General features: G+C 39.7%; 1 protein-coding gene across 4 annotated transcripts in view; it reads right to left on the bottom strand.

The window, feature by feature from the left end:
* Positions 1-304: 304 nt before the first annotated feature.
* The window catches only part of LOC127634880 (mitogen-activated protein kinase kinase kinase 15-like), a 51457-nt gene continuing 26730 nt past the window's right edge, over positions 305-25031 (bottom strand). For 3 of the 4 annotated variants that reach the window (XM_052114611.1, XM_052114612.1, XM_052114613.1), the window contains 8 exons: positions 19719-19893; positions 19444-19629; positions 18099-18204; positions 17523-17754; positions 16468-16583; positions 12108-12214; positions 11898-11974; positions 306-5942 (listed from right to left, as the gene is read on the bottom strand). In XM_052114611.1, the coding sequence (XP_051970571.1) occupies positions 5846-5942; positions 11898-11974; positions 12108-12214; positions 16468-16583; positions 17523-17754; positions 18099-18204; positions 19444-19629; positions 19719-19893 (1096 nt within the window). In that variant the 3' untranslated portion in view covers positions 306-5845. Of the gene's footprint in view, positions 5943-11897; positions 11975-12107; positions 12215-16467; positions 16584-17522; positions 17755-18098; positions 18205-19443; positions 19630-19718; positions 19894-25031 lie in introns of all 4 variants that reach the window. The other variant, XM_052114614.1, reaches the window with a different exon arrangement.

The raw sequence follows: 25031 nt of genomic DNA, 5'->3' as shown, positions 1-25031 counted from the left end.
CATCCGGTTTAAGCCAGGTTTCAGTCAAACAGAGCACATCCAAACTATGATCTGTAGTAGTTTCATTTACAATTATGCCTTTGGTAGAAAGAGAGCTAATGTTTAGTAGCCCTATCTTTATATGATGTTTATCATGAATTTGTTTGTTTTGTTCAATTTTGACCTTAATCAAATTTTCTCTAAATGATTTAGTGAGGGTTTCGTGTTTAGTAGTTTGGGGAACAGAAACAGCTTCTATATGATATCTAGGTGATACTGTCTCTATGTGTTGTAGTTTATGTGACCTGTGTCACGTCTCAAGGCAGGTAGGCAGAAACAATGTTTACAACATTTGCTAAATGTTCCATGACTGAAAACTATGCCAAGCATTTGATGGAAGTGAAATAAACTTTTTACCCAGCATCTATGTGGCATTGGATTAACAATTTCCTTGGATGTTTTCAGATATTTATATCAGCATGGGTGTGAATGCCTATAGCAAGTTTTATCTTAATTCACCTAAAGTGTTTTGCAATCCAAAGAACAGAGTTGGACATAGCCTGAATATCCAGTTGATCAATCAGTTAAGATTATTTTCTTAAGTCAAAAGCCAATCAGAGAAAGAAATCTTTCATTGTCTTTTACTTGAGGCACTTACATTAGAAAAATCATTTAAATAGCTTAGAAGCCAAACTAGAGCTATAAGTGCAAATCAGAACAAATCAAAAGACACAGTGCTTTAACATACAAACACAAGAAACAAAATATAAACATCAAACACAAATGGATCAAGTACCTTTGGTGCTTTGGTATATTCTGTTTTCCATTCATGCAGTTAAGGCCTTTATTAACTTATAACAAGGTCAAATGACTTTTCACTATGTTTATCAGCTAACTACACAATAGGCACTTCCTTCTTGAAAAAGAGGATACATGCCTGAGGCAGTGATTTGCTGTCTGCAAGACTGGTCTTGCACATACAGTTGAAGTCAGAAGTTTACCTAGCCAAATACATTTAAAGGTTTTCACAATTCCTGACATTTATTCATAGAAAACATTCCCTGTATTAGGTCAGTTAGTATCACTACTTTACTATTATTCTGAAGTTTCACATTCTTAAAATAGAGATAATTATTTATTTCAGATTATATTTTATTACATTCCCAGTGGGTCAGAAGTTTGCATAATTTGTTAGTATTTGGTAGCATTGCTTTTAAATTGTTTAACTTTGATCAAATGTTTTGGGTAGCCTTCCACAAGCTTCTCACAAAAAGTTGCTGGAATTTTGGCCCATTCCTCCAGACAGAACTGGTGTAACTGAGACTGGTTTGTAGGCATCCTTGCTCACACATGCTTTTTCAGTTCTGCTCACAAATCTTCTATCAGATTGAGGTCAAGGCTTTGTAATGGCCACTCCAATACCTTGACTTTATTGTCCTTAAGCCATTTTGCCACAAATTTGGAGGTATGCTTGGGGTCATTGTCCATTTGGAAGACCCATTTGCGACCGAGCTTTAACTTCCTGGCCGATGTCTTTAGATGTTGCTTCAATATATCCACATAATTTTCCTTCCTCATGATGCCATCATTTTTTTTTTAAGTGCACCAGTTCCTCCTGCAAGCCTCACCCTTTTTCCTCAGAACATAGCGATGGTCATTATGGCCAAATGGTTAAATTTGTGTTTCATCAAACCAGAGGACATTTCTCCAAGATCTTTATCCCCAAGTGCACTTGCAAGCTGTTGTCTGGCTTTTTATGGCAGTTTTGGAGCAGTGGCTTCTTCCTTGCTGAGCAGACTTTCAGGTTATGTCGACAGTTATGAGGACTTGTTTTACTGTGGATATAGAAATTTGTCTACCTGTTTCCTCAGCATCTTAACAAGGTCCTTTGTTGTTGTTCTGGGATTGATTTGCACTTTTTGCACAAAACTACGTTCATCTCTTGGAGACAGAATGCATCACCTTCCTGATCGGTATGATGGTTGCGTGGTCCATGGTGTTTATACTTGCGTACTATTGTTTGTACAGATGAATGTGGTACCTTCAGGTGTATGGAAATTGCTCCCAAAGATAAACCAGACTTGTGGAGCCCCACAATTGTTTTTCTGAGGTCTTGGCTGATTTTTGTTTTATTTTCACATGATGTCAAGCAAATAAGCACTGAGATTGAAGGTAGGCCTTAAAATACATCCACAGGTACACCGCCAATTAGCTTTTCAGAAGCTAATTGGCTAATTGCCTAAAGGCTTGACATAATTTTATGGAAGTTTCCAAGCTGCTTAAAGGCACAGTTAACAGTGTATGTAAAATTCTGACCCACTGGAATTATGATATAGTCCATTAAAAGTGAAACAATCTGGCTGTAAACAATTGTTGGAAAAATTACTTATGTCATGCACAAAGTAGATGTCCTTAATGACTTGCCAAAATTATAGTTTGCTAATATGAAATCTGTGGAGTTGTATAAAGTTTTAATGACTTCAACCTAAGTGTATGTAAACTTCTGACTTCAACTGTATTTTTATAGAAATTCATGACATAAGATGGTTAAAGTACGGTTAAGTATAAAACAAACTAACATGTGCTCATACTTATCTGCTGATGAATTTAACAACTGATGCCTTGGGCAATCACAAGCAAAGATATCAAAATATATTAAGAAGAAGAGGTCTGTGGTTATTTCGACCAGACAGTCCCTCAAAATGTGTTGCACAATATTTCTTACACAAATTTTAGAATGAAATCAAAGCACGGTAGAGAATTTTAAACACAAAGCCATTGAAATATATCTAACATTTAAATGGCATGATTACATGTCCTACAACACTGTTTGTGTGCCGTTCTGGGCCCATTCCCATGTCATTTGGATAGCCAACATCTCTTGAGCACCAGTTAATAGTCTTTCCTGAATAGAGCTGTTTATATCCCTGTGGGGTTTTCTATTGAAATCGGATGTAAATTAGATGGAAAACCTGGAGAGTGTGAGGTCACATACTAAAAATATCTCAAAAGCAATAGACTAGAACTGAGAAACAGCTAAAAATGAAATGTTGAGCATAGGGCATCAGGAGTGCCCACTTGCTTGGAATGAATACGCTCACAACTCCCTCCTCAGCTCAGCCATGGGCATGCCTCCTTTTGAGTGTTCCTTGGGATATCAGCCTCTGTTGTTTCTGGTCCAGGAGAATGACATTGCAATCCCATCTGTCTAAGTTCACCTCAATCGCTGCCATAAGATTTGGAGAGATATTTGCTCAGCACTCCACCGTTTGGCTGACCACCATCGGACTCATACACCCAATTACCAGCAAGGTCAGAAGGTATGGTTATCATCAAGGAACATACCATTGAGAAAAGAACAGTCTTCCTGTTACCTTGGTCCCTTTACGATTGAAAAAATCATCAACCCCTCTGTCGTTAAGTTCAAACTGCCCAGGTCAATAAAAATCCACGCTTCATTCCATGTCTCAGTTAAAACTAATGCTGGTTTCCATTTTGACGATGTTTCCAGCATTTGCAAAATGTTCCATAACTGGAAACTATGCCAAGCATTTGATGGCAGTGAAATTTACTTTTTACCCAGCAGCTATGTTACAATGGATTAACAATTTGTTTGCATGTTTTCAGACATTTTTGTCTGCTTGGGTGTGAATGCCTATAGCAAGTTTGAACTTAATTCACCTAAAGCGTTTTGCAATTCAGAAAATCAAGTTGGCATTTTGTCTCACCTAGCCTGAATATCCAGTTTATCATGCAGTTAAGATTATTTCAAAAGTCAGTCAGAGAAATAAATATTTCATTGTCTTTTCCTTGAGACACATACATTAGAAGAATCATTTAATTAGCTTAGAAGCCAAAACTGGAGCTCTAAGCACAATCAAAACAAATCAACAGTCACAGTGCTTTAACGTTCAAACACAAGATACGCAATATAAACATCAAACACAAATGGATCAAGCAACTTAGGTGCTTTGGTCTATTCCGTTTTCCATTCACGCAGTTAAGGCCTGTATTAACTTGTAACAAGATCAAATGACTTTGATTAACAGCTAACGACAAAATAGGCACTTCGTTTTTAAGAAAGAGGATACGTGCCTGAGGAACACAGGCTGGGTGTAAAATAAACCACCTCGATTTGCTGTCGGCAAGACTAGTCTTGTACATATTTCTATGGAAATAGAGAATGACATAAGACAGTAAAAGTACAGTTAAGTATAAAACAACTAACATGTTCAGTGTTCCCCATTAACTGACTAGACTCTGGCGGACCACCACAGTCTAATTTTCCCCGCTATGGTCTCATAATGAACCAAAAACATTTTTACACTTCTCATCTGAAATATTTTTGCACTTCTCAGTCTCATAATAACATAAAATAAAAGGTTGTGTTTTGCGCTCTCTCTCGCATGCCAGTCAGTTCAGTCAGCTACTCACCCGCTGCTGTAAACTCACCTGCTCACACACACACACACACACACACACACACACACACACACTTGCAGATATATGCACTGTAGTACTCCTGGATCTGTCTAATGTTATTTGGTTGAGGAGGATGTCAAATCTTTGAGGTAAGTAACGTTAACTAACATTAAATGTTTACACTGCATTTATACACTAATCCACACACAATTTATCACCATCAGTGTACAAGAGCAAACAGATAATATTACTGCCGATGTTAGAATCATGATGATTAACTTAAATTAACGTTAGTGATACTAGGTTAATTGGCATAATGTTACACTGCTTACAGCTTCTCTAGCTAGCAATCGTTAGCAGTCTGAGGTAACTTTAAAAGATAAAAACCTGAAACTCACATCCCTAGTTTGTACCCTGCTTTTCAGAATGAGCATACAAAAATATTTTAAGAGACGTCAAAGCCCAGGTGAGATTTTAGCCAATCGCTTTTGGCGAGGCAGGCCTTGGCTCTGTTTGTAAACAGCTGTCAATTAAACCCTGGCTGGGGGTGAAGAGCATCATGTAAATGGAGAAAAATAGGGCGCGCTGTTTCTTACAATTCTAATTATTTCAAAGTTGCCTACTGCAGCTTTAAGGGCACAACATTTTTTACAAGAGTACAACACTATCCTCCAGATGGAAGGCTAGTGGATACTTCCACCAGATGGAAGTATTTAACTTTAAAATGTACAACATTTTCTTACAGGGGACCATGCCCCCGGACCCCCCTAGTGGTTCGAAGGTCCAACCCCCATTCTCACAAACTCCTGTGGGAAATACTGAACATGGACTCATATTTATCTGCTGTTGAATTTAACAACTGATGCCTTGGGCAATCACAAACAAAGTTAGCAAATATATATTAAGAAGAGGCTCCTTAGCCCTGGTCCGAAATGTCTGTGGTTATTTCGACCAGACAGTCCCTCAAAATGCATTGCACAATATTTCTTACACAAATATTACACACAATTTTGGAATTAAATCAAAACACGGTAGAGAATTGTAAACCTAAAACCATTTAAAATGGCATGATTACATGTCCTACAATACTGTTTGTGTGCCGTTCTGGGCCCATTCCCATGTCATTTGGATAGCCACTCTGTGTCAGCCAACATCTCCTGAGTACCAGTTAATAGTCTTTCCTGAATAGAGCTGTTTATATCCCTGTGGGGTTTTCTATTGAAACTGAATGTAAATAAGATGGAAAATGTGTGAGGTCACATACTAAAAATATCACAAAAGCAATAGACTACAACCTTAGAAACAGGTAAGCATGGCATGTTGGGCAGAGGGCGTCAGTCAGAAAGAATTACAACTTTTGTACTACAAAGGTTTTCATAAACAGTCTCTCGTTATAGGACTGTGCGTGTATGTTGACTCCGTTAATAGGAAATGTGTGCAGCTTTCATCCTTCTGAATTTCCCACGTCATTCTTGACCTTTGTAAGCCCTGTATTGCGATGTTTCTGAATGGCTTTCCAGATACGACACAGCACACCACCCCTGTCATGAGCACACACAAGAAATATTCAAAAACAATTCCAATTAATATACAGTGTGAGGAACTGCGGCCCCAAAAAGTGTTTGGTCACTGAAGCCACTATAAAAATTTATGAATTTCACTGCATTGCATAAAATATCAAACCAGTTGGCATCTGAAAACAAATGACTTTAATTCAGAGCTAGATTCACTTTTCTTAGACATTTTTGCAATTACTTTTAACAAACTGGTCCCAATTTTGTATTTAGTGGATGTATGATGTCAGTTCTCCTCCAATTAACTAGCACAGTTACAACAGGTGTATTTAATCTCAAAACGTTTCCTTAAAAAGTGTGGTCACCCTCAATATGGGCTAAATTTGGAATGGCATCCTCACATACTACATTACACATTTCATATTTACAATTCAGAAATAGTAAGTGTAGTATCGTTGCATACGATTCCAAATTTAGCCTTTGTGTTCCGTTTTATTTATACAGACACCAAAGTTCAAGTTTGGTGAACTATGACAATTTATGACATTTAACCAGTAGAGGTAAAATAAAGGTCACAAATTGACATCTTTGCTCAATCCATTCAAACTTCAAAGCTGCATGGTTTGCAGTCCAGTTGTAAAGTGGAACATATTAAGGCACCGATAACTATTTTGGTGGAAATGGCCAATAAACAATTAATTGGCTGATAGTTTTAAAAATGGATTTATATAATTGGAAAACATTTTCTTAGTCTTTCCTTAATATAAGGGAACAGACATAGTGGCTACAAGAGTCCAAATGTAATAAAATCCCAGATGTAGTTTATTGTTCAACAAATCTCAATAATAATCAGGGAAAAAAAAGATTTGGTGCAGAATGTTGACTTATAACTATAAACAAGCCTGAAACACACCAGGGACACTTATTTAAAATTATGGAGATTTGGCTAAGTTACAATACTCAATATTAAATATTGACCAAATTCATCTTTTTCTAGCCTATAAAATTACCGGAGTAAGGGTTTTGCATATCACTAGATGAGGTTTATTATTATTCACAGGATAAGTTTGATGACTCGATGCATGCGTTGATACGCACGTTCCCATATAGGTGCATTTTTCTTTTCGTGCCCTTGCTTCAATTTAAAATACTTGTTTATCTAATCAAAATAAGAAAATATGCATTGAAATGAGGATAAAAAATATGGATGAATAATGTCAATGCTAAAATATGCAAATTCCTACGAGGTGAACGTGATTATTTCTGTTTTAACTCTAGAAGCCACTGTTAGCCTATACTGTAGAACAGGGGTTGGCAACCTATGGAGGGGTAATTACTGGCACTCCAGCAATGGCGAGAGAGGAGCAGACTATTTTATTTATATAAATTCTGCACATGCATTCCAATCTTGATGTAATCCTTCCTCATGATCATGCAGCATGTTTTCATGAGCTGAATGGGAGGCTAAACAGAAAGTTAAAATGTGACAAGACTGCAGTATAGGCCACCCAAAAGAGCGTGCAAGCCATTCACGCATCACGAGCCAGTAGCACTTCATTTTCAGTTAATCGCACAAGTAAACATACCTGCTTTTACACGTGATGTAATAAGGAAAAAAAACACTATTAATCCTTGAGATTTCAAACCCAGCATGCAGGTACATCCTCCTTAAACCACAGTCACACTCAAAATTACGATTTAATGATTAAAAGAGAAAACATAAACCCACATCATGGGTTCAAAAATCTGAGTCTATTGAAAATGTTATGATTTTGCAGGTGTGATTCACCAAAAAGGGCTAAATAGTTGATCGGATTGTGATGCGCAAATTGGAATGCAGGTGCAAAATATGTCATATAAATAAAATAGCCTGCTCCTCTCTTGCTGTTGTCATATAATCACTTGCACGCAAGACAATGTAAAAAGCACTTTCACAAAATGCTCAGTGAAAATTCACATGCCACAGAGGAACACAGAGGAACAGTACTTGAAGTTGATGGGTACTTACAGGTATGCAGTACTTGCACTTTTCTAATTTAGTCCACAGAGTACCGTTGCCATGATAAACTATGTCCGGATGTGAAATAGTGTCCCCAGGGGGTAACCGCTCAGGACACAATGGGTTTTCCATCATAATTGTTGGTGGTCATAAGATTGTAAGGTGTGTAAATATGTAAACTATTTTGTAATCGTAACGTTTCGAAGGAAATCACAAGAGCAGGATCTAGGTGCGGCTTAAGAAGTTTAATAAAGAAACAAAGTGTTGTACAAATTAACATAGAAAACTCTGGAACATGGCAGAACTAAGAACTAGGGAATAAAAAATAAAAAAAGAACCACGATGGGAACTCGATACATATGAACAGGAGAGAAACGCATAACAACTGACAACGATTGGGTAGAAATCAGGGCATTATATACACAGGGGTTAGTGAGTGAATGAAACACAGGAGAGAATACATAGGAAACAGCTGGCAGTGGGGAGGGCAGGGAATTATAGGAAGGGTCCGGGGGAAACAGATGACGGGCAAAACTACAGTGAATCATGAGGCGCGAGGGGCGAAGCCATGGATGGCAGAGCCGTGGGAATCAGGACATTATATATACAGGGGTTAATGAGTGAATGAAACACAGGTGAGAACAAAAAGGGAACAGCTGGCAGTGATGAGGGCAGGGAATTTTGGGAAATGTAGTCCAGGGGAAACAGGTGACAGGGGCAAAACACAAGGCAAGACAACAGTGAATCATGACAGTAATATTGTGGTTTTGTAATTCTGTACCAGATAACTTGCCAAATGGAAGATAACTGAAAAACACACATTCATTTCACAATCTATAGCTGTGGTAATATGTGTAACAAATTCAATAAAATGTTGTATATATACATTTAGATTGAAAACATCATAAAATGATTTTATAGGATTTTTTCTCAGGTAGTGAACATAGTACTCATTACAAGTCCTATGAGCAATTGGAATCACTATGGCATCAGATGCAGACTCTATTTTACGGGCGGACACAATTCATCATGGCACCGGACCGGAGCAAGCATGTTTAAGCTTAGGCTTAGTTCAGTCACACTGCTCTTTAAAACATGAACCTGCAACTTTAGGTAAGCACATTTTATCACATTTTGTCTTATTAAATCAAAATGTAGGCTATTTATGCAAATTGCTTAGCTAGCAGGTGCAGTCAAAACTACAGACTTAAAATAAAACAAATAAATTAAAAAAAAATACTTCACAGCTGTTGTGAATTGATGTCAGCTCATATGCACAAATGTTTTTCAACAAAAGATAAATCAATGATGAAAACCAAACCTTTAAAGAAAATACACATAAACGTTTGCTTTTATTCTCCATTCTTCAAGTGTTAAACAGTTGTGTCTCATCTGTTCATTGTCAGTCAAGCTCATTAAAATTGAAAACGTTAAGTGCCATTAAACCTGCATACATGCATACAGTATATCCTGATTGTGTTTGGTTCTGTAATCAGACGTGTGTCAGAGTTTTGAATCTCAAACATCATCAAATCGGTTTGTTTTCCGCTTACCAAAGATTATCTACACAAATTCAGCATATGTGCAGGATAAGAAAGGCTCATTTTCCCCTCCTGAATGGGAGGATAATAAAGAAAAAGGAAGCACATGCATTGCATTTTTTTTTTATCTAAAAAGACTGAGTTTGTCATCGTTTTCTTATGTGGGTTAATATTGTCAAAGATATACAACCTGTAGCAGATCTAAACGTTCTTCCTCTGGTTTCATAATCAATAACCCTACATTTTGCGTTTTTATTTTCAAAGTAATGCTAAAACCAAAACCAAATGGTTATTTGAGGTTAGTTAAGTTAGATTTTTAGACAGATTTATGTCCAGACCTTAAAAAATATTAATTAAATAGCCTACCCCTGACTATTTTAATATAAACAAAACATATTATTAACAGGGTTTTGTTTTTCATGATAATAATAATAATAAATAAATAATAAAAAACTATGGCAACTATCAGCATAGATTTTACAGATATTTGATAACTATTGGTCAGCCTCTAGATAGTAGCTATATTTAAACATTTTGAATGTATTATTACTTGTAACATATAATTTATTCAAAACATAAGTCCTAAAGTGTGACATCAAATCCTGTTTCCTATCTTCGTTGTGGGGTCTTCAGTAATTTTGCATCCTTAAAGTTAGTGTGATTGCACCTTAAATTTGACAACTTTCTAAGCTTAAGTTAATACAGTTAAATGTCAAGATTATGTATAATTATATAATGTATATTTATAAAATAAATCTATTGTTATATGTTAAAAACATCTAAAAGCTGCATTGTTTGCAATTGATATGTGGCTTAAGTCTTCAAATACATTTTGGGGCCACTATATACAAAGACACAATGTACAGAATTACATACTTGTACACTTTTACTGAATGTACACTTAAAACGTCATGGTACTGTCATAACCTCCATTTCTTGAGGGAGGGAACAAGATGTGTCGAATGATGTGACACAAGTGGTCTTACTTGGGAGCCTTGCATACCTCTGAACTTCAGAAAAGGCCAATGTGAAATTGTAGACAGAATTTGCATGCCCCGCCCCCGTATATACAGGTATAAAAGGAAGTGGGCGTGCGTCTGTCAGTCAGCTTTTTGCACTGTGGAGCCGAGTATAAGGCACGGCCGTTTACAGTGGTAGGTCTAGTGCTGTGGCAGGAGGGACACAATGTCTCATTCCCTCCCTCAGGGAACGGAGGTTACTACAGTAATCATGATGATCCCCTTCTGTCACTCACTCAACGTTGTGTCAAATGAAGTGACAAGGTGTCCAACTCAAAAACGGCACGCACTAGTCCGTGTTACATGGACTGTCGAGACAGGTCCAAGCAGGCTGCTGCATGCTAGAGGCAACTGTGTCGGCTGCTCGTAACCCTCCCCAACGCCCCCAAAAAGAGATGTCATATACAGACCGTAGGTTCCCGGCACCCCTGAGGGTGGAACAGGTGCTACATGACTAGCATGGGAGCAAGCCCGGCAGCCGCGGCCTTTTCTCTCTCTATGTCTCTTGTATAAGGTGTGAAGCGGCTGGGGCTATCTTAGCACTATGAAATGCATTGGGGAAGCAGGTCTTTCCCGGTCCTATTCTTTCAGGGGTAAAAGACCCTGCAGAGGCCACATCCTGCCCTAGTTAGGGAGGTAACATTTGGCAAATACACCACGAGGGTTGTGAAGCCGTACGTGGGAGCGGCGCGGTGGTAGGTCCTGCCTAATGAGGGGGGAGCTCTACAAGTACGGTGACCGCAAGGGAGACACGTGTCCGCCGACAGGGGGACCGTACTGTGGAAAATACATCACAGGGAGTTGCCTGAGGAGGGAACTAAGCCTGTGGAGCCCTATCCCAGTACAGAGCACCTGTGGCTCGTAGTGGGTCTGGAAGCGAATTGCTCCGCTGAATTCGCAGGCCAGAAGGCAAGGAGGAGAACATCCAGGAAGCGATGCTTAGTGGCTAACCTGGTACAGAAGGTGCACTGTATCAACTTGGTGAAGGGCGCTGCGTGTATGTGGAACACCCGGTCGGTTGTGCCGTGTTACAGAGTTCTACTGCCTCGGACCTGACAAAAAGCGGGACGAGACCGACTCAACCCTGAGATTGTGCAAGTGCCCACGAGGATGCCACACTTCTTGTCGAGTGTGCTCGGACCCACAAGGGGGCAGGCACGGCCTGGGTCTGGTAGGCCAGCAAGATGGCGTCAACGGTCATACTTCTCACCAGTAGAGGCTCCGAAGAAGAAATCTGACTGACAGACACACGCCCGCTTACCTTTATACCCGTATGTCCGGCAAATTCTGTCTGCCAATTTCACATTGGCCTTTTCTCAAGTTCAGAGGTATATGAGGCTCCAAAGGAAGACCCCTTGTGTTACTACATTCGACACAACGTCGAGTGAGTGACAGAAGGGGAACTAAAACTTAAAACTCTCACCTAAGCCTCAGGCACCGAATGTCTTCTTTAGTCACATCACAGAGAATGTCGTTAAGCGTATAGTCTTCAAAAGCAAACTGGTTGGGACAGAAACCACAAGAACTTGGGATGATTCTCCTTTTCATCTATTATGTAAAAGAAACCTCATACCTGACCTATTTTTCATGTTGTGGGAAAGACACTGTGAAGGCCATGTGAAATATGTTTCACCTTGTCTATGGTCTCTGAGTCAGCACCCTGCACCTTCAGCCAATCAATAAGCTTCTTGTCAGGCTCAGGCTGAGCGGCCATGTTAAATATGGAGGGGGTGGGCATCTCTGGTGTGAGGGCAAAAGGAAAGATGTTACAACTATAGTAGTGATGTGCCTGAAGCTGAATTATTCAGAAAGGCACGAATAATGATTTCAAAATGAATAACAAATTAATCAGAATAACAGAAATATTTTATGAATACTCATCATCTAACAAGCACTGGTATAAAGCATTATTTTAAATAAACATATAAAAAATTTGAGTATGTGATGCCAATATTAGGCTACCGCAGAGTAAACCTTATGAATGATGACGTTTTACTTTCTTCCACACCCAAGAAGGTTGCTGTTTTACCATATTTGAAAAATGTATGAATAGTGCTGCCAACTTAGTGCTGTCGAAGTTAATACAAAATTTGTTTAATGCCACAAATTATTATTTTTTTAATGATGTTAACGCGTAATATGACCCTTTGAATAAACCATAGTTCATGAGAAGCGAGTAAATGCATAATGTCTCATGCATTGACCGTCGGGAAAACAGATGGTGAAAGACATGCTGATACCTGTGCCAAGCATTTTATCAATGTAGCATAGCAGTAGAACATGCCCGCAAAACACAGATAGAGCTCCTAACATTGTAACATAATTGCAGCGGTAAGACAGCTGCCATTTGAACACCTTCCTTGCACTGCGAGGCGCGAGGCAATCGCCTGTGTTCCGCGACTGCTACCGGGTCATTTAATAACATACGAGTAAGGGCAGCCAGTGGAGTTTCTGGTGCCCCCCCCAGGGAGTTGGTGCCCTACACAGACTGCATAATATACATATACTGACCGTCGCCACTGATTACTGGCTAATGGAAACCCTGCTGTCTCAAACGTTCTGTCACAGTGTCTCTGCTTGCAGATGTTGGAGACATTGCTGCAACCCTGCAGGTAATCTACACTGTCATTAACCCGTTTAACCCCAGTTACTATTGTGAGTCTAAAAGAGTTTTTGATGTATTTTGCACAGAGTAGTCAGTGCAGACTTTTTGGCATGTCTGTCAAAACTCCATAAAAAGAAGCAAATAAATTCTGTCATAATACACTTACAACTACCATATTTTGTACATAATTTGAGTTGTGTGTTCATTTTCCATTGTTCAACTCTGTTGATGGGGTAGGTTTTGTGTGGATGACTGAAAAATACATATAAAGCACATGAATATGGATAAAGCATATTTTGTGCACTCATGTTTATAAAGATATTGTGATTAATCGCAATTAACTACAACAAATTGTGAGATTAATCACAATTACATATTTTAATCGTTTGACAGCCCTAATATATACACTGGCGGCCAAAAGTTTGGAATAATGTACAGATTTTGCTCTTATGGAAAGAAATTGGTACTTTTATTCACCAAAGTGGCATTCAACTGATCAAAATGTAAAGTCAGGACATTAATATCGTGAAAAATTACAATTTGAAAAAAAACTTCAGAACTTAAGAAATCCTTGTGCAACAATGACAGCTTTGCAGATCCTTGACATTCTAACTGCCAGTTTGTCCAGATACTCAGGTGACATTTCAACCCACACTTCCTGTAGCACTTGGCATAGATGTTGCTGTCTTGTCGGGCACTTCTCACGCACCTTACAGTCTAGCTGATGCCACAAAAGCTCAATGGGTTTAAGATCCATAACATAACATGGATGGGGTAAATCATCCAATTATCTGTTATCCAATGTCTGTATTTCTTTGCCCACTTTAACCTTTTCTTTTTGTTTTTCTGTTTCAAAAGTGTCTTTTTCTTTGCAATTCTTCCCATAAGGCCTTCACCCCTGAGTCTTCTCTTTACTGTTGTACATGAAACTGGTATTGAGCAGGTAGAATTCAATGAAGCTGTCAGCTGAGGACATGTGAGGAGTCTATTTCTCAAACTAGAGTCTCTGATGTTCTTATCCTCTTGATTAGTTGTACATCTGGCCTTCCACATCTATTTCTGTCCTTGTTAGAGCCAGTTGTCCTTTGTCTTTGAAGACTGTAGTGTACACCTTTGTATGACATCTTCAGTTTTTTGGCAATTTCAAGCATTGTATAGCCTTCATTCCTCAAAACAATGATTGACTGATGAGTTTCTAGAGAAAGCGGTTTAATTTTTGCCATGTTTGACCTACTATTGACCTTAAGACATGCCAGTGTATTGCATACTGTGGCAACTCAAAAACAAACATAAGGTTAAGACAATGTTAAGCTTCATTTAACAAACCAAATAGCTTTCAGCTGTGTTTGATATATTGGCAAGTGATTTTCTAGTACCAAAGAAATAGCACTTAAACTGCTAATAGCAATTTAACATGATTACTCAAGGATAAGGTGTTGGAGTGATGGTTGCTGAAAATGGAGCATATCTAGATTTGATAAAAAATTACTTTTTTTTCAAATGGTGATGTGCTGTTTTTACATCAGTAATGTCTTGACTATACTTTGTGATCAGCTGAATGCCACTTTGATGAATTAAACTACCCATTTCATTCCAAAACAGCAAAATCTGTACATTATTCCAGATAACTTTTGGCTACTAGTAGTGTGCATATGTGTGTGTGTGTGTGTGTGTGTGTGTGTGTGTGTGTGTGTGTGTGTGTGTGTGTGTGTGTGTGTGTGAGCATTCTCTGTGAGGGTCAGGTTTAGGGGTAGGGTTAGGGGATAGAATATAAAGTTGGTACAGTATAAAAACCATTGTGTCTATGGAAAGTCCCCATAAAACATGGAAACACAACATGTTGTTCTTCAACTCTGAGCATATTCAGGTCCCAGGGGTTGATTTTTATTAAAACAGATTTCACCTTTTTTGAAGGTCCAATTTAAACTTTTTGCCAGGCCAAATCACTGAGATCAAATTTTTTTCCCCATTCTGATGGTTGATGATCATTAACTGAAGCTCCTGACCCATATCTGCATGATATTATGCACAGCACTGCTGCCACATGATTTGCTGATTAGATAATCGCATGGATGAGTGTTGGTGCCAGAATTGGTTTTGAACGGACAATGTCTACGGCAAATCAGAAGAATATCATCTAGAATACCATAAAATGTGGGTTGGTGCTGTTTTAGTGGCACGAGGGGGGACCTACACAATATTAGGCAGGTGGGTTTAATGTTGTGGCTGATCTGTGCATATACAGTGCATTCATAATGTATTCAGACCCTTTTGTTTTCACATTTTATTATGCGGACTTGTGCTAAAAAAAATTAAATTATTTATTTTTTCACAACAATCTACACTCCACACCCCATAATGACAAAGCATAAAAAATATTTTTGATAACTTTGCAAATTTATTAAAAAGAAAAAACTTAAATATCACATTGACATAAGTATTCAGAACCTTAACTAAGTACTTAGTTGAAGCATCTTTGGCAGCGATTGCAGCCTCAATTCTTTTTGAGTATGATGCAACAAGCTTTGCACACTTGGATTTGGGGATTTTATTCTCTGCTGATCCTCTCAAGTTAATGGGAACTGTCAGTGGACAGCCATTTTCAGGTCTCTCCAGAGATGTTCGATTGGGTTCAAATCAAGGCTCTTTTACAAATCATGTCCAATCAATTGAATTTGCCACAGGTGGACTCCAGTCAAAGTGCAGAAACATCTCAAAGATGATCCAGGGAAATGGGATTCACCTGAGCTAAATTTCAAGTGTCATAGCAAAGGGTCTGAATACTTATGCCAATGTGATATTTCATTTTTTTATTTTTCAGTTTAACACTTTTTTTTATTGATTCACAAAAATTAACATAGAAAAACAAAACATATGTACACAGAATCGATATTAACCCCCACTATTACCCTTCCCCCTCACAAACCCCAATCCCACCTAGGCCCCAACAACATCCCAGTGGTCGTAAATGACTCACTCACTCACACACTCACACAATAAAAATATATGTTAATACTATTTAAATGCATTTATTTTCATACTAACAATACAATCTTAATTTGTTTATTTCTGTATAATATTTTACCTAATTTATTTTCATAGTTTTCTTCTTTATTTTTAATTTCTTCATTTGTTTATTTCTGTATTTCTTCATTATATATGATAACAAGGACGCATGGATTTCACATTTAGGTACTACTTTCAAGCTCAGATTAGAGAAACTGAAACAGGTCGGTAAAGGCAATTTAAATTTGGTAGAGGTGATTAAAGGTGTCACAGATTTAAAATGAATTAGTCACATCAAGTCCTTAATAATTGTTAAAATTATGGTTGAATAGGTGATTCAAAATCAATAACAGAAATTATTTAATATTTAACACATACTAACCTGCAACAGGCTGCTGTCTGATCCTGATAAGCTCAATGTCATGTGCCCGCTGCTGGAGAGTTTGTCTCAGTAGCTGCTGATACTCTCTCTCCTTTTGCACCAGTTCTTCAAGCAGCCTACAGAGAGTAATACAACACTGAAACACTTTCCCTCAACCCCTTCACGCATTATGAACAATTTCTAGTGTTATATAATCATGACATACTTTTTTAAATCCAGCAATATTGCACAAAACAAACATATTTAAAACTATCAAACCATTAAAATCTACATTTAGGTTGCAAAATTAACATGCATGCCAAATGGGAGTAAAAATGGGCTTTGGTGGGCAGTACATAACATGTTTGTTTAAAAAGTGCAATAAAAAAAACTAATTTCTCAACAACAACAAAAAAAGTCGTTTTACACAAAGAAATTAATAGTACTTTATTTTTTTAATGTCAAAAATAATTCACAGATGAAGACTCCTGTGATATCTGTAGTCTAATAAAACATGTTTTATTTTACATGTAGCAGGTCACGTCATGGTGGACGCCACATTGAGAGTCCATCTTTACGCAAATCGAATTTAAAGAGTGATAGTCTGATCATCACTAATGTAAGTGATGTGCATGATTCAAATAAAGACATGCAAACCGTCTACCAAAAAAACTCATGCGCAAATTCACAGTTTAGAATGTCCATTTTTTTTTCTGTCACGACACATGTGGCATATTCCTCACAACAAAAATTAAAATATAAGGAACAAAAACAAAGTGTCTTGACATTGTTCTGCAATGGAAAGTTTCACTAGAGACTCCTCTTGTACGTATTACTGTGAGTGACACAAAGGCCACAGATAAAGCAATTTATTACAAATATATATGATTTTTGCATATTCCAAAATATATTTGTAATAAATTGCTTAAAAAATTATAATGCAAAATAGTCTTAGTCAAAATAGCTTCATAGTCTATAAAGTTCAATTAAATTCACATTCTATTTTGGCCGCTTTCTACATTTAACCGCATACAACAGATTGATGGAGAGTGTTTTAGAGAAAGCGTGGTGTCTACCTGCTTGTTTCCTGTTTGAGGCGTCCGATCAGAGCTCCCAGTGGGTGCTGTGGCTGCTGAGCCTCATGGGATATGACTGAGCTGATGGTGCTGACTCCAGATGTGAGTGCTTGATCTTCCTGCGTCACACGAGCCACTGAACTGAACTCCGCATCATCCTCATCGTCTACTTCATCTGCATCCTTATCGGCACCCTCACTTTCAGATGCTGGGCCGAAATGCGTCTGCAGCTCTAAAAATGGGTAAGTAACAATAAAAATAATAATTATTATTTTTATTATAATTAATATTATTCAAATATGTGTGATGTTATTGTTGTAGTATAATGATTATTTAGCCATAATTCTGTCAAATGGCAGAAATAGAACAATAATAAATAAAAACATTGTTCTGCATATAGGTTATTAGACACTTAAAAATTTAAATAATCTGGTAATATATCCAATTCATTGGTATCGGTATTGGTCTTAAAAACAATATCAGTCTGTCTCCACATAAGAGTCATATGAAAACTGTCAGAAAATATCAGAATAAAACATGTGCTCTGGTTTGCTTTTCTCTTTCTTTCACACACACCTGGAATTAAAATGGTAACAGCTGCCTGCACAGCCCGTCTGATGATGTTGTCCATGGCAAACATCCAGTGAGGTTTAATGTGATGGTTCCTCAACACTTTATTCACCTGAAACACAAATGTGACAAGAGACAGGAATTATCATCAAGAAACCAAACACAAGAGGGAGACACTGAGAAACTAAAGGCTACAGGGAGAAAAAGGCACTTTAATGTAACGATAAAGTCCTCTGCACCTTGATTTAATGTAAAAAGACTCATCACTGTGTGCTCAGAGATACATTAAATGAAAGCTCTAGGGAAATACAATGAAAATATGTTTGTCTCCTTAGCTTAAACTCCTCATCTGAGGAGAACAGGCCTTGAATGTTTAAGGACAAGAACTGCTCTAAGATAGTTCAAATACTTTTCTTAAAGTTTAGTACACTATTACACCTAAAAAGTCATAATAACTTTAAAGCATCAAGTAATTTGACTGTCCACAATGAAATTGTGCTACTACATAATCACAAACAACCAATATAGTAATAGTATAGTACAGTATAGTATGGTATCTGGTATAGTATAATATGGTATCTATATTGCACCTGTTAAGAACAAATTCTGATTTAAATGCATCACGTCACATCTATATAGGACAGAGTGTTATATTATGATACAACATAGTACAGTATAGTGTAGTGTAGTGTAGTATTTTATAATTGTACAATACTGTATAGTATAAAATGGTACCTATTGTGTCTGTTTAGGACAAATTCTGATTTAAAATGCATCACGTCACATCTATATAGGACAAAGTGTTATAGTATGATATAATATAGTACAGTATAGTGTAGTGTAGTATTGTATAATTGTACAATACTGTATAGTATAAAATGGTACCTATTGTGTCTGTTTAGAACAAATTCTATTAACATGAATTATGTCATGTCTAGTTAGGACACAGTGTTAGATTATAGTATGGAATAGTATTATATAGTACAGTTAAGTATAATATAGTATAGTATATTGTAGAACAGTACAGTATATTATCACATGATCTCTTTATCATGTGTGTTTTGGACAAATTCAGATTAAGATGCATCATGTCTCGTTAGGACACAGTGTTTAAGTATAGTGTAGTGTAGTGTTGTGCAGTACAGTATAGTTTAATATGGTATCTATATCATGTTTGCTTAGGATAAATTCGATTTACATGCATTAATGCATATCTAGTTAGGACACAGTGTTAGAGTATAGCAATGTATAGTAGTATAGTACAGTTAAGTATAATATAGTATAATATAATACTGTATAGCACAGTATAGTAAAGTGTATTGTAGTATAGTATAGTTTTATATCTACTCACAGAATCCTGGAAACCAAATAGAACCAGCTGGATCTGGTTGATGGACGTGCTGTCAAAGTCCAGGTCCAGTTTGAGTTTTGAGATGGTGGTTGCCATGACGCGTCGTTCGGGGCAACGTATAAAGTCTCGCAAGATGCAGATGATCTGTTTGATGTGGTCCACTGACAACTTTAGCTCTTCTTGACCCTAAAATATAGAGAGACAATCCTCTGTTTAAGATTCAGACATGCACACACAAACATATGCAAACAATGCACATATATACACTTGCACACCTGGATGTGGTTTTCCATTAGGTTGGAAGTCACTTTATCCTGGTCCTCATTAAGAACCTTGTAGAGTATGGCCCGTCGCTCACTGTCTTTCTTCAGGAGGAAGAGACCAGAGTCACTGTTCTCAGATGAGGCAGGAGAGCTGCGGTCCTCTACTGTAGGACTCTCATCTGGAACACTAATAGAACACACACACACACACACACTTTACAAAACGTTGTAGATGTGCATTGTCTATATTAGCAAAAATACAATAGGATTAACATGTTTTTTTCTTTGCATAGTGGCATGACAATATGGTATGTTTTTAGATATTTACATGGTGTTCTTGAAATATTTTGGAGTACCACGTTAATACCATGGTATAAGAATATGATAATCGTTCAGTACAATGGTATTATCATCCGATACCATCGCTACAGACCCAATATAATGTTTTGTATAGTTATCAATAAATTAAAATAATATAAATGAATACTGTTTTTATTAACATTCTAAAATGTTGAATTTGCAACAAAATTATATGTAATACGTATTTTTGCCAGTAAAAGTCTACAGCAGTCCTTTGGTGGTCTTATTAATGATGTATTATACTTTATACTTATTGTCCTTATAATGTCAAATTAGGTAAATGCATTAACTGTGTTAAATAAATTAAATATATTTAAACATTTACTTGATCTCATTCAAGAAACATGTTTATGTGACAAATTGATCTGAAAATAGATAGTACTTGTATAATAATTTTATGTAAGAATGGATTTGCATAAAACACCTTTCCACTTGTGTTTCGTGAATAAGGCCCATTATCTTTTAAGATTAATTTTAGATGTTTAAATATTTTTATTGACATAACATTTACCAGCCAATGTATATGTAATTGTTGATTAGCGAAAAACATGACTTTAAAGATTTAATTCAAGAAGGTGAATGTGAAAATGAGAGTGAAAATCCTGATGCTGCATATATGTGTTTCTTGGCTCTGACAGCTCTATGATTCGATGTTTGCACTGAAACCGAGGAGAAGTTCTAAGTAAACTGTTTAGGGGATTATATTTATTAGCAGCCAGAGAGGAGCTGCTGTAAAAGGCATTATCTCATTACACACATACATACACCTGCACAGCACACCTGTCTCCTCATTCCTCCATGTTAATTAAATAGCGTTTCCATGGAGTCGAGCAGCCATCAGGACGGACCTCAGCGCTTCATACCCAGGTTGATTTAGAGTTGGAATGAGTGCCGTACTGACCACGGGTACTCAAGCTCCGTAAACACAGTCACTCCATTAACATTCCAGACTCTAATCTACCACTCACACAAATGCATAATGTGGCTAATTTTTTTTTAACTATTTTTGAACATTAAGTTGCACAATTATTATTGATAAAGAAAATAGGCTTCTCTAAAATGGTGTGGCAAAAATGAGGCATCACAGGTCTAAATCTGGTCAGTTCTATAAATTTGCACCTTTTACACTAGACCAAAACTGCACCACTTGCCTATTCCATCATACATTTAGATAAAGAACTATTAAGTTGTTAGAAAGTGTTGTTTTTTTTATATTTTCTTTTATGTCAATTCACACCTAAGGCCCTAAGTGAACCAGGACTGCTACTGGGTCTCCACCCAAAGAAATAAATAAATCTATCCATCCATCCATCCATCCATCCATCTTCAACCGCTTATCCGAAGTCGGGTCGCGGGGGCAGCTGCTCCAGCAGGGGGCCCCAAACTTCCCTATCCCGAGCCACATTAACCAGCTCTGACTGGGCGACCCCGAGGCGTTCCCAGGCCAGTGTGGAGATGTAATCTCTCCACCTAGTCCTGGGTCTTCCCGAGGCCTCCTCCCAGCTGGACGTGCCTGAAACACCTCCCTAGGGAGGCGGCCAGGGGCATCCTTACCAGATGCCCAAACCACCTCAACTGACTCCTTTCAACGCAAAGGAGCAGCGGCTCTACTCCGAGCTCCTCACGGATGACTGAGCTCCTCACCCTATCTCTAAGGGAGAAGCCCGTCACCCTTCTGAGGAAGCCCATTTCGGCCGCTTGTACTCGCGACCTAGTTCTTTCGGTCATGACCCAACCTTCATGACCATAGGTGAGGGTAGGAACAAAAATTGACCGGTAGATCGAGAGCTTTGCCTTTCGCCTCAGCTCTCTTTTCGTGACAGCGGTGCGATAGAGCGAGTGCAATACCGCCCCTGCTGCCCCGACTCTCCGGCCAACCTCCCGCTCCATTGTCCCATCACTCGTGAACAAGACCCCAAGGTACTTGTCCTTCACTTGGGGCAAAACCTCATTCCCTACCTGGAGTACGCACTCCATCGGTTTCCTGCTGAGAACCATGGCCTCAGATTTAGAGGTGCTAATCCTCATCCCAGCTGCTTCACACTCGACTGCCAAGCGATCCAGTGAGAGCTGAAGGTCACGGACCGATGATGACATGAAGACAACATCATCTGCAAAAAGCAGCGATGAGATCCCCAGCCCACCGAACCGCACACCTTCCCCACCCCGACTACACCTCGATATCCTGTCCATGAATATCACAAACAGGATTGGTGACAAAGCGCAGCCTTGGCGGAGACCAACCCCCACATGGAATGAACTCGACTTTGTGCCGAGGACCCGGACACAGCCCTCGCTTTGGACGTACAGGGATTGGATCAGCCCTAAGAAGGGACCCCCCACCCCGTACTCCAGCAGCACCTCCCACAGTCTCTCCCGGGGACCCGGTCATACGCCTTCTCCAGATCCACAAAACACATGTAGACCGGATGGGCATACTCCCAGGCCCCCTCCAGGATCCTTGCGAGTAAAGATCTGGTCCGTCGTTCCACGGCCAGGACCGAAAACCGCATTGTTCCTCTTCAATTTGAGGTTCGACAATCAGCCGAACCCTCCTCTCCAGCACCTTGGAGTAAACTTTACCAGGGAGGCTGAGAAGTGTGATACCCCTGTAGTTGGCACACACTCTCTGATCCCCCTTTTGAAGAGGGGAACCACCACCCCGCTCTGCCACTCCTTAGGCACTGTCCCAGATTTCCACGCAATGTTGAAGAGGCGTGTCATCCATGACACCCCTCCACATCCAGAGCTTTCAGCATTTCTGGTCGGATCTCATCAATCTCCGGGCTTTGCCACTGCGGAGTTGTTTGACTACCTCAGTGACCTCCCCAGGGAAATAGAATCTGATCCCCCATCATCCTCTGGCTCTGCCTCTACCATAGAGGGCGTGTTGGGATTTAGGAGTTCTTCAAAGTGTTCCTTCCACCGCTCAATAACCTCCTCGGTTGAGGTCAACAGCGTCCCATCTTTGCTGTATACAGCTTGAATGGTTCCCCGCTTCCCCTCCTAAGGTGGCGGACGGTTTTCCAGAAGCACTTTGGTGCGGACCGAAAGTCCTTCTTCATGGCTTCTCCGAACTTTTCCCACACCCACTGCTTTGCCTCCCTCACGGCCGAGGCCGCAGCCCTTCGGGCCTGTCGGTACCTTGCAACTGCCTCCGGAGACCTCCGGGACAACAAATCCCAGAAGGCCTCTTTCTTCAGTCGGACGGCTTCCCTGACCACCAGTGTCCACCACGGTGTTCGAGGGTTACCACCCCTTGCGGCACCTAAAACCTTGAGGCCGCAGCTCTCCACCGCGGCTTCGGCAATGGAAGCTTTGAACATTGCCCACTCCGGTTCAATGTCCCCAACCTCCGCAGGGATGCCTGAAAAGCTCCGCCGGAGGTGTGAGTTGAAGATCTCGCGGACAGGGACCTCCTCCAAACGTTCCAAGTTCACCCAGCACTACTCGCTTGGGCTTCCCAGGTCTGTCCAGAGTCTTTCCCCACCCCTGACCCAACTCACCACCAGATGGTGATCGGTTGACAGCTCTGCCCCTCTCTTTACCCGAGTGTCCAAAACATATGGCCTCAGATCCGACGACACGATTACAAAATCGATCATCGACCTTCGGCCTAGGGTGCTCTGGTACCACGTACACTTATGAGCATCCTTATGTTCGAACATGGTGTTTGTTATAGATAATCCATGACTAGCACAGAAATCCAATAACAAACATCCACTTGAGTTCAGATCAGGGAGGCCGTTCCTCCCAATCACGCCTTTCCAGGTGTACCTGTCATTTCCCACGTGTGCGTTGAAGTCACCCAGCATCACTATGGAGTCCCCTACTGGGGCCCTATTCAGGACTCCATTCAGGGTCTCCAAGAAGGCCGAATACTCTGAACTGCTGTTCGGTGCATATGCACAGACAACAGTCAGAGTTTTCCCCACAACCCGTAGGCGTAGGGAGGCGACCCTCTCGTCCACCGGGTAAACTCCAACGTAGTGGCGCTCAGCCGGGACTCGTGAGTATCCCCACACCCGCCCGTCGCCTCACACCCTGGGAAACTCCAGAGAAGAATAGAGTCCATCCCCTATCCAGGAGTACGGATCCAGAGCCAAAACTGTGCGTCGATGTAAGCCCCACCAGATCCAACTGGTAACACTCCACCTCCCTCACTAGTTCCGGCTCCTTCCCCCCCAGTGAGGTGACATTCCACGTCCCCAGAGCAAGCCTTTGCTGCCCGGGTCTGGTCCGTCGAGGCCCACGGCCTTCACTGCCGCCCATATGGCAGCGCACCCGACTCCTGCGGTTCCTCCAATGGGTGGTGGGCCCAAGGGATTTAATCTAAAATAAATTGCATCAAATTTAATCAAATTCAATTGTGTGTTATCCGTTCAGTCAGACCCGACTCTGCGATTCTATGGGCCATATCTCGCCACGCTTTCCACACCCTTTTAGCTGTTCTACGCCTAGGCCAGTGTCCGTTTTGATGGTATCGATACAGCGCGTTCTTTGGTGGCCTCATCTTCTTTTTCCACTGACCATTCCATGCATCATTGCTTTCTCCAATGAAACTGATCGCATAATGTGGCCAAAGTAAGTGAGCCGGAGTCTGGGTGATCTTTCCCTCAAGCAACATTTCTGGCTTGATGCGCTCCAGAACCTCTTTGTTGGTGACCCTTGCTGTTCATGGTATCCGTAACAGTCTTCTCCAGCACCATAGCTCGAAAGCATTAATCCTCCTTCGGTCAGCTTTTTTCAGGGTCCAGCTTTCACACCATACATTGATATGGGGAACACAATAGCATGGACCAGTTTGCATTTGGTTGTGAGGCTGATGTCTTTGCTCCTCCAGATTAGGTGCATGCTCAGCATCGCACTATGACCTATCGAATTTGTCTCTTGATTTCAGGGCTGCAATCTCCAGTCCAGTCGATCATGTATCCCAGCAAGCAGAAATCCTTGATGCATTCAATC

This window comes from Xyrauchen texanus, chromosome 42 (genome assembly GCF_025860055.1).
Source record: "Xyrauchen texanus isolate HMW12.3.18 chromosome 42, RBS_HiC_50CHRs, whole genome shotgun sequence".
Lineage (NCBI taxonomy): Eukaryota > Metazoa > Chordata > Actinopteri > Cypriniformes > Catostomidae > Xyrauchen > Xyrauchen texanus.
The sequence above is the reverse complement of the archived record's forward strand: the minus strand, read 5'-3'. Positions and strand labels throughout refer to the sequence as shown.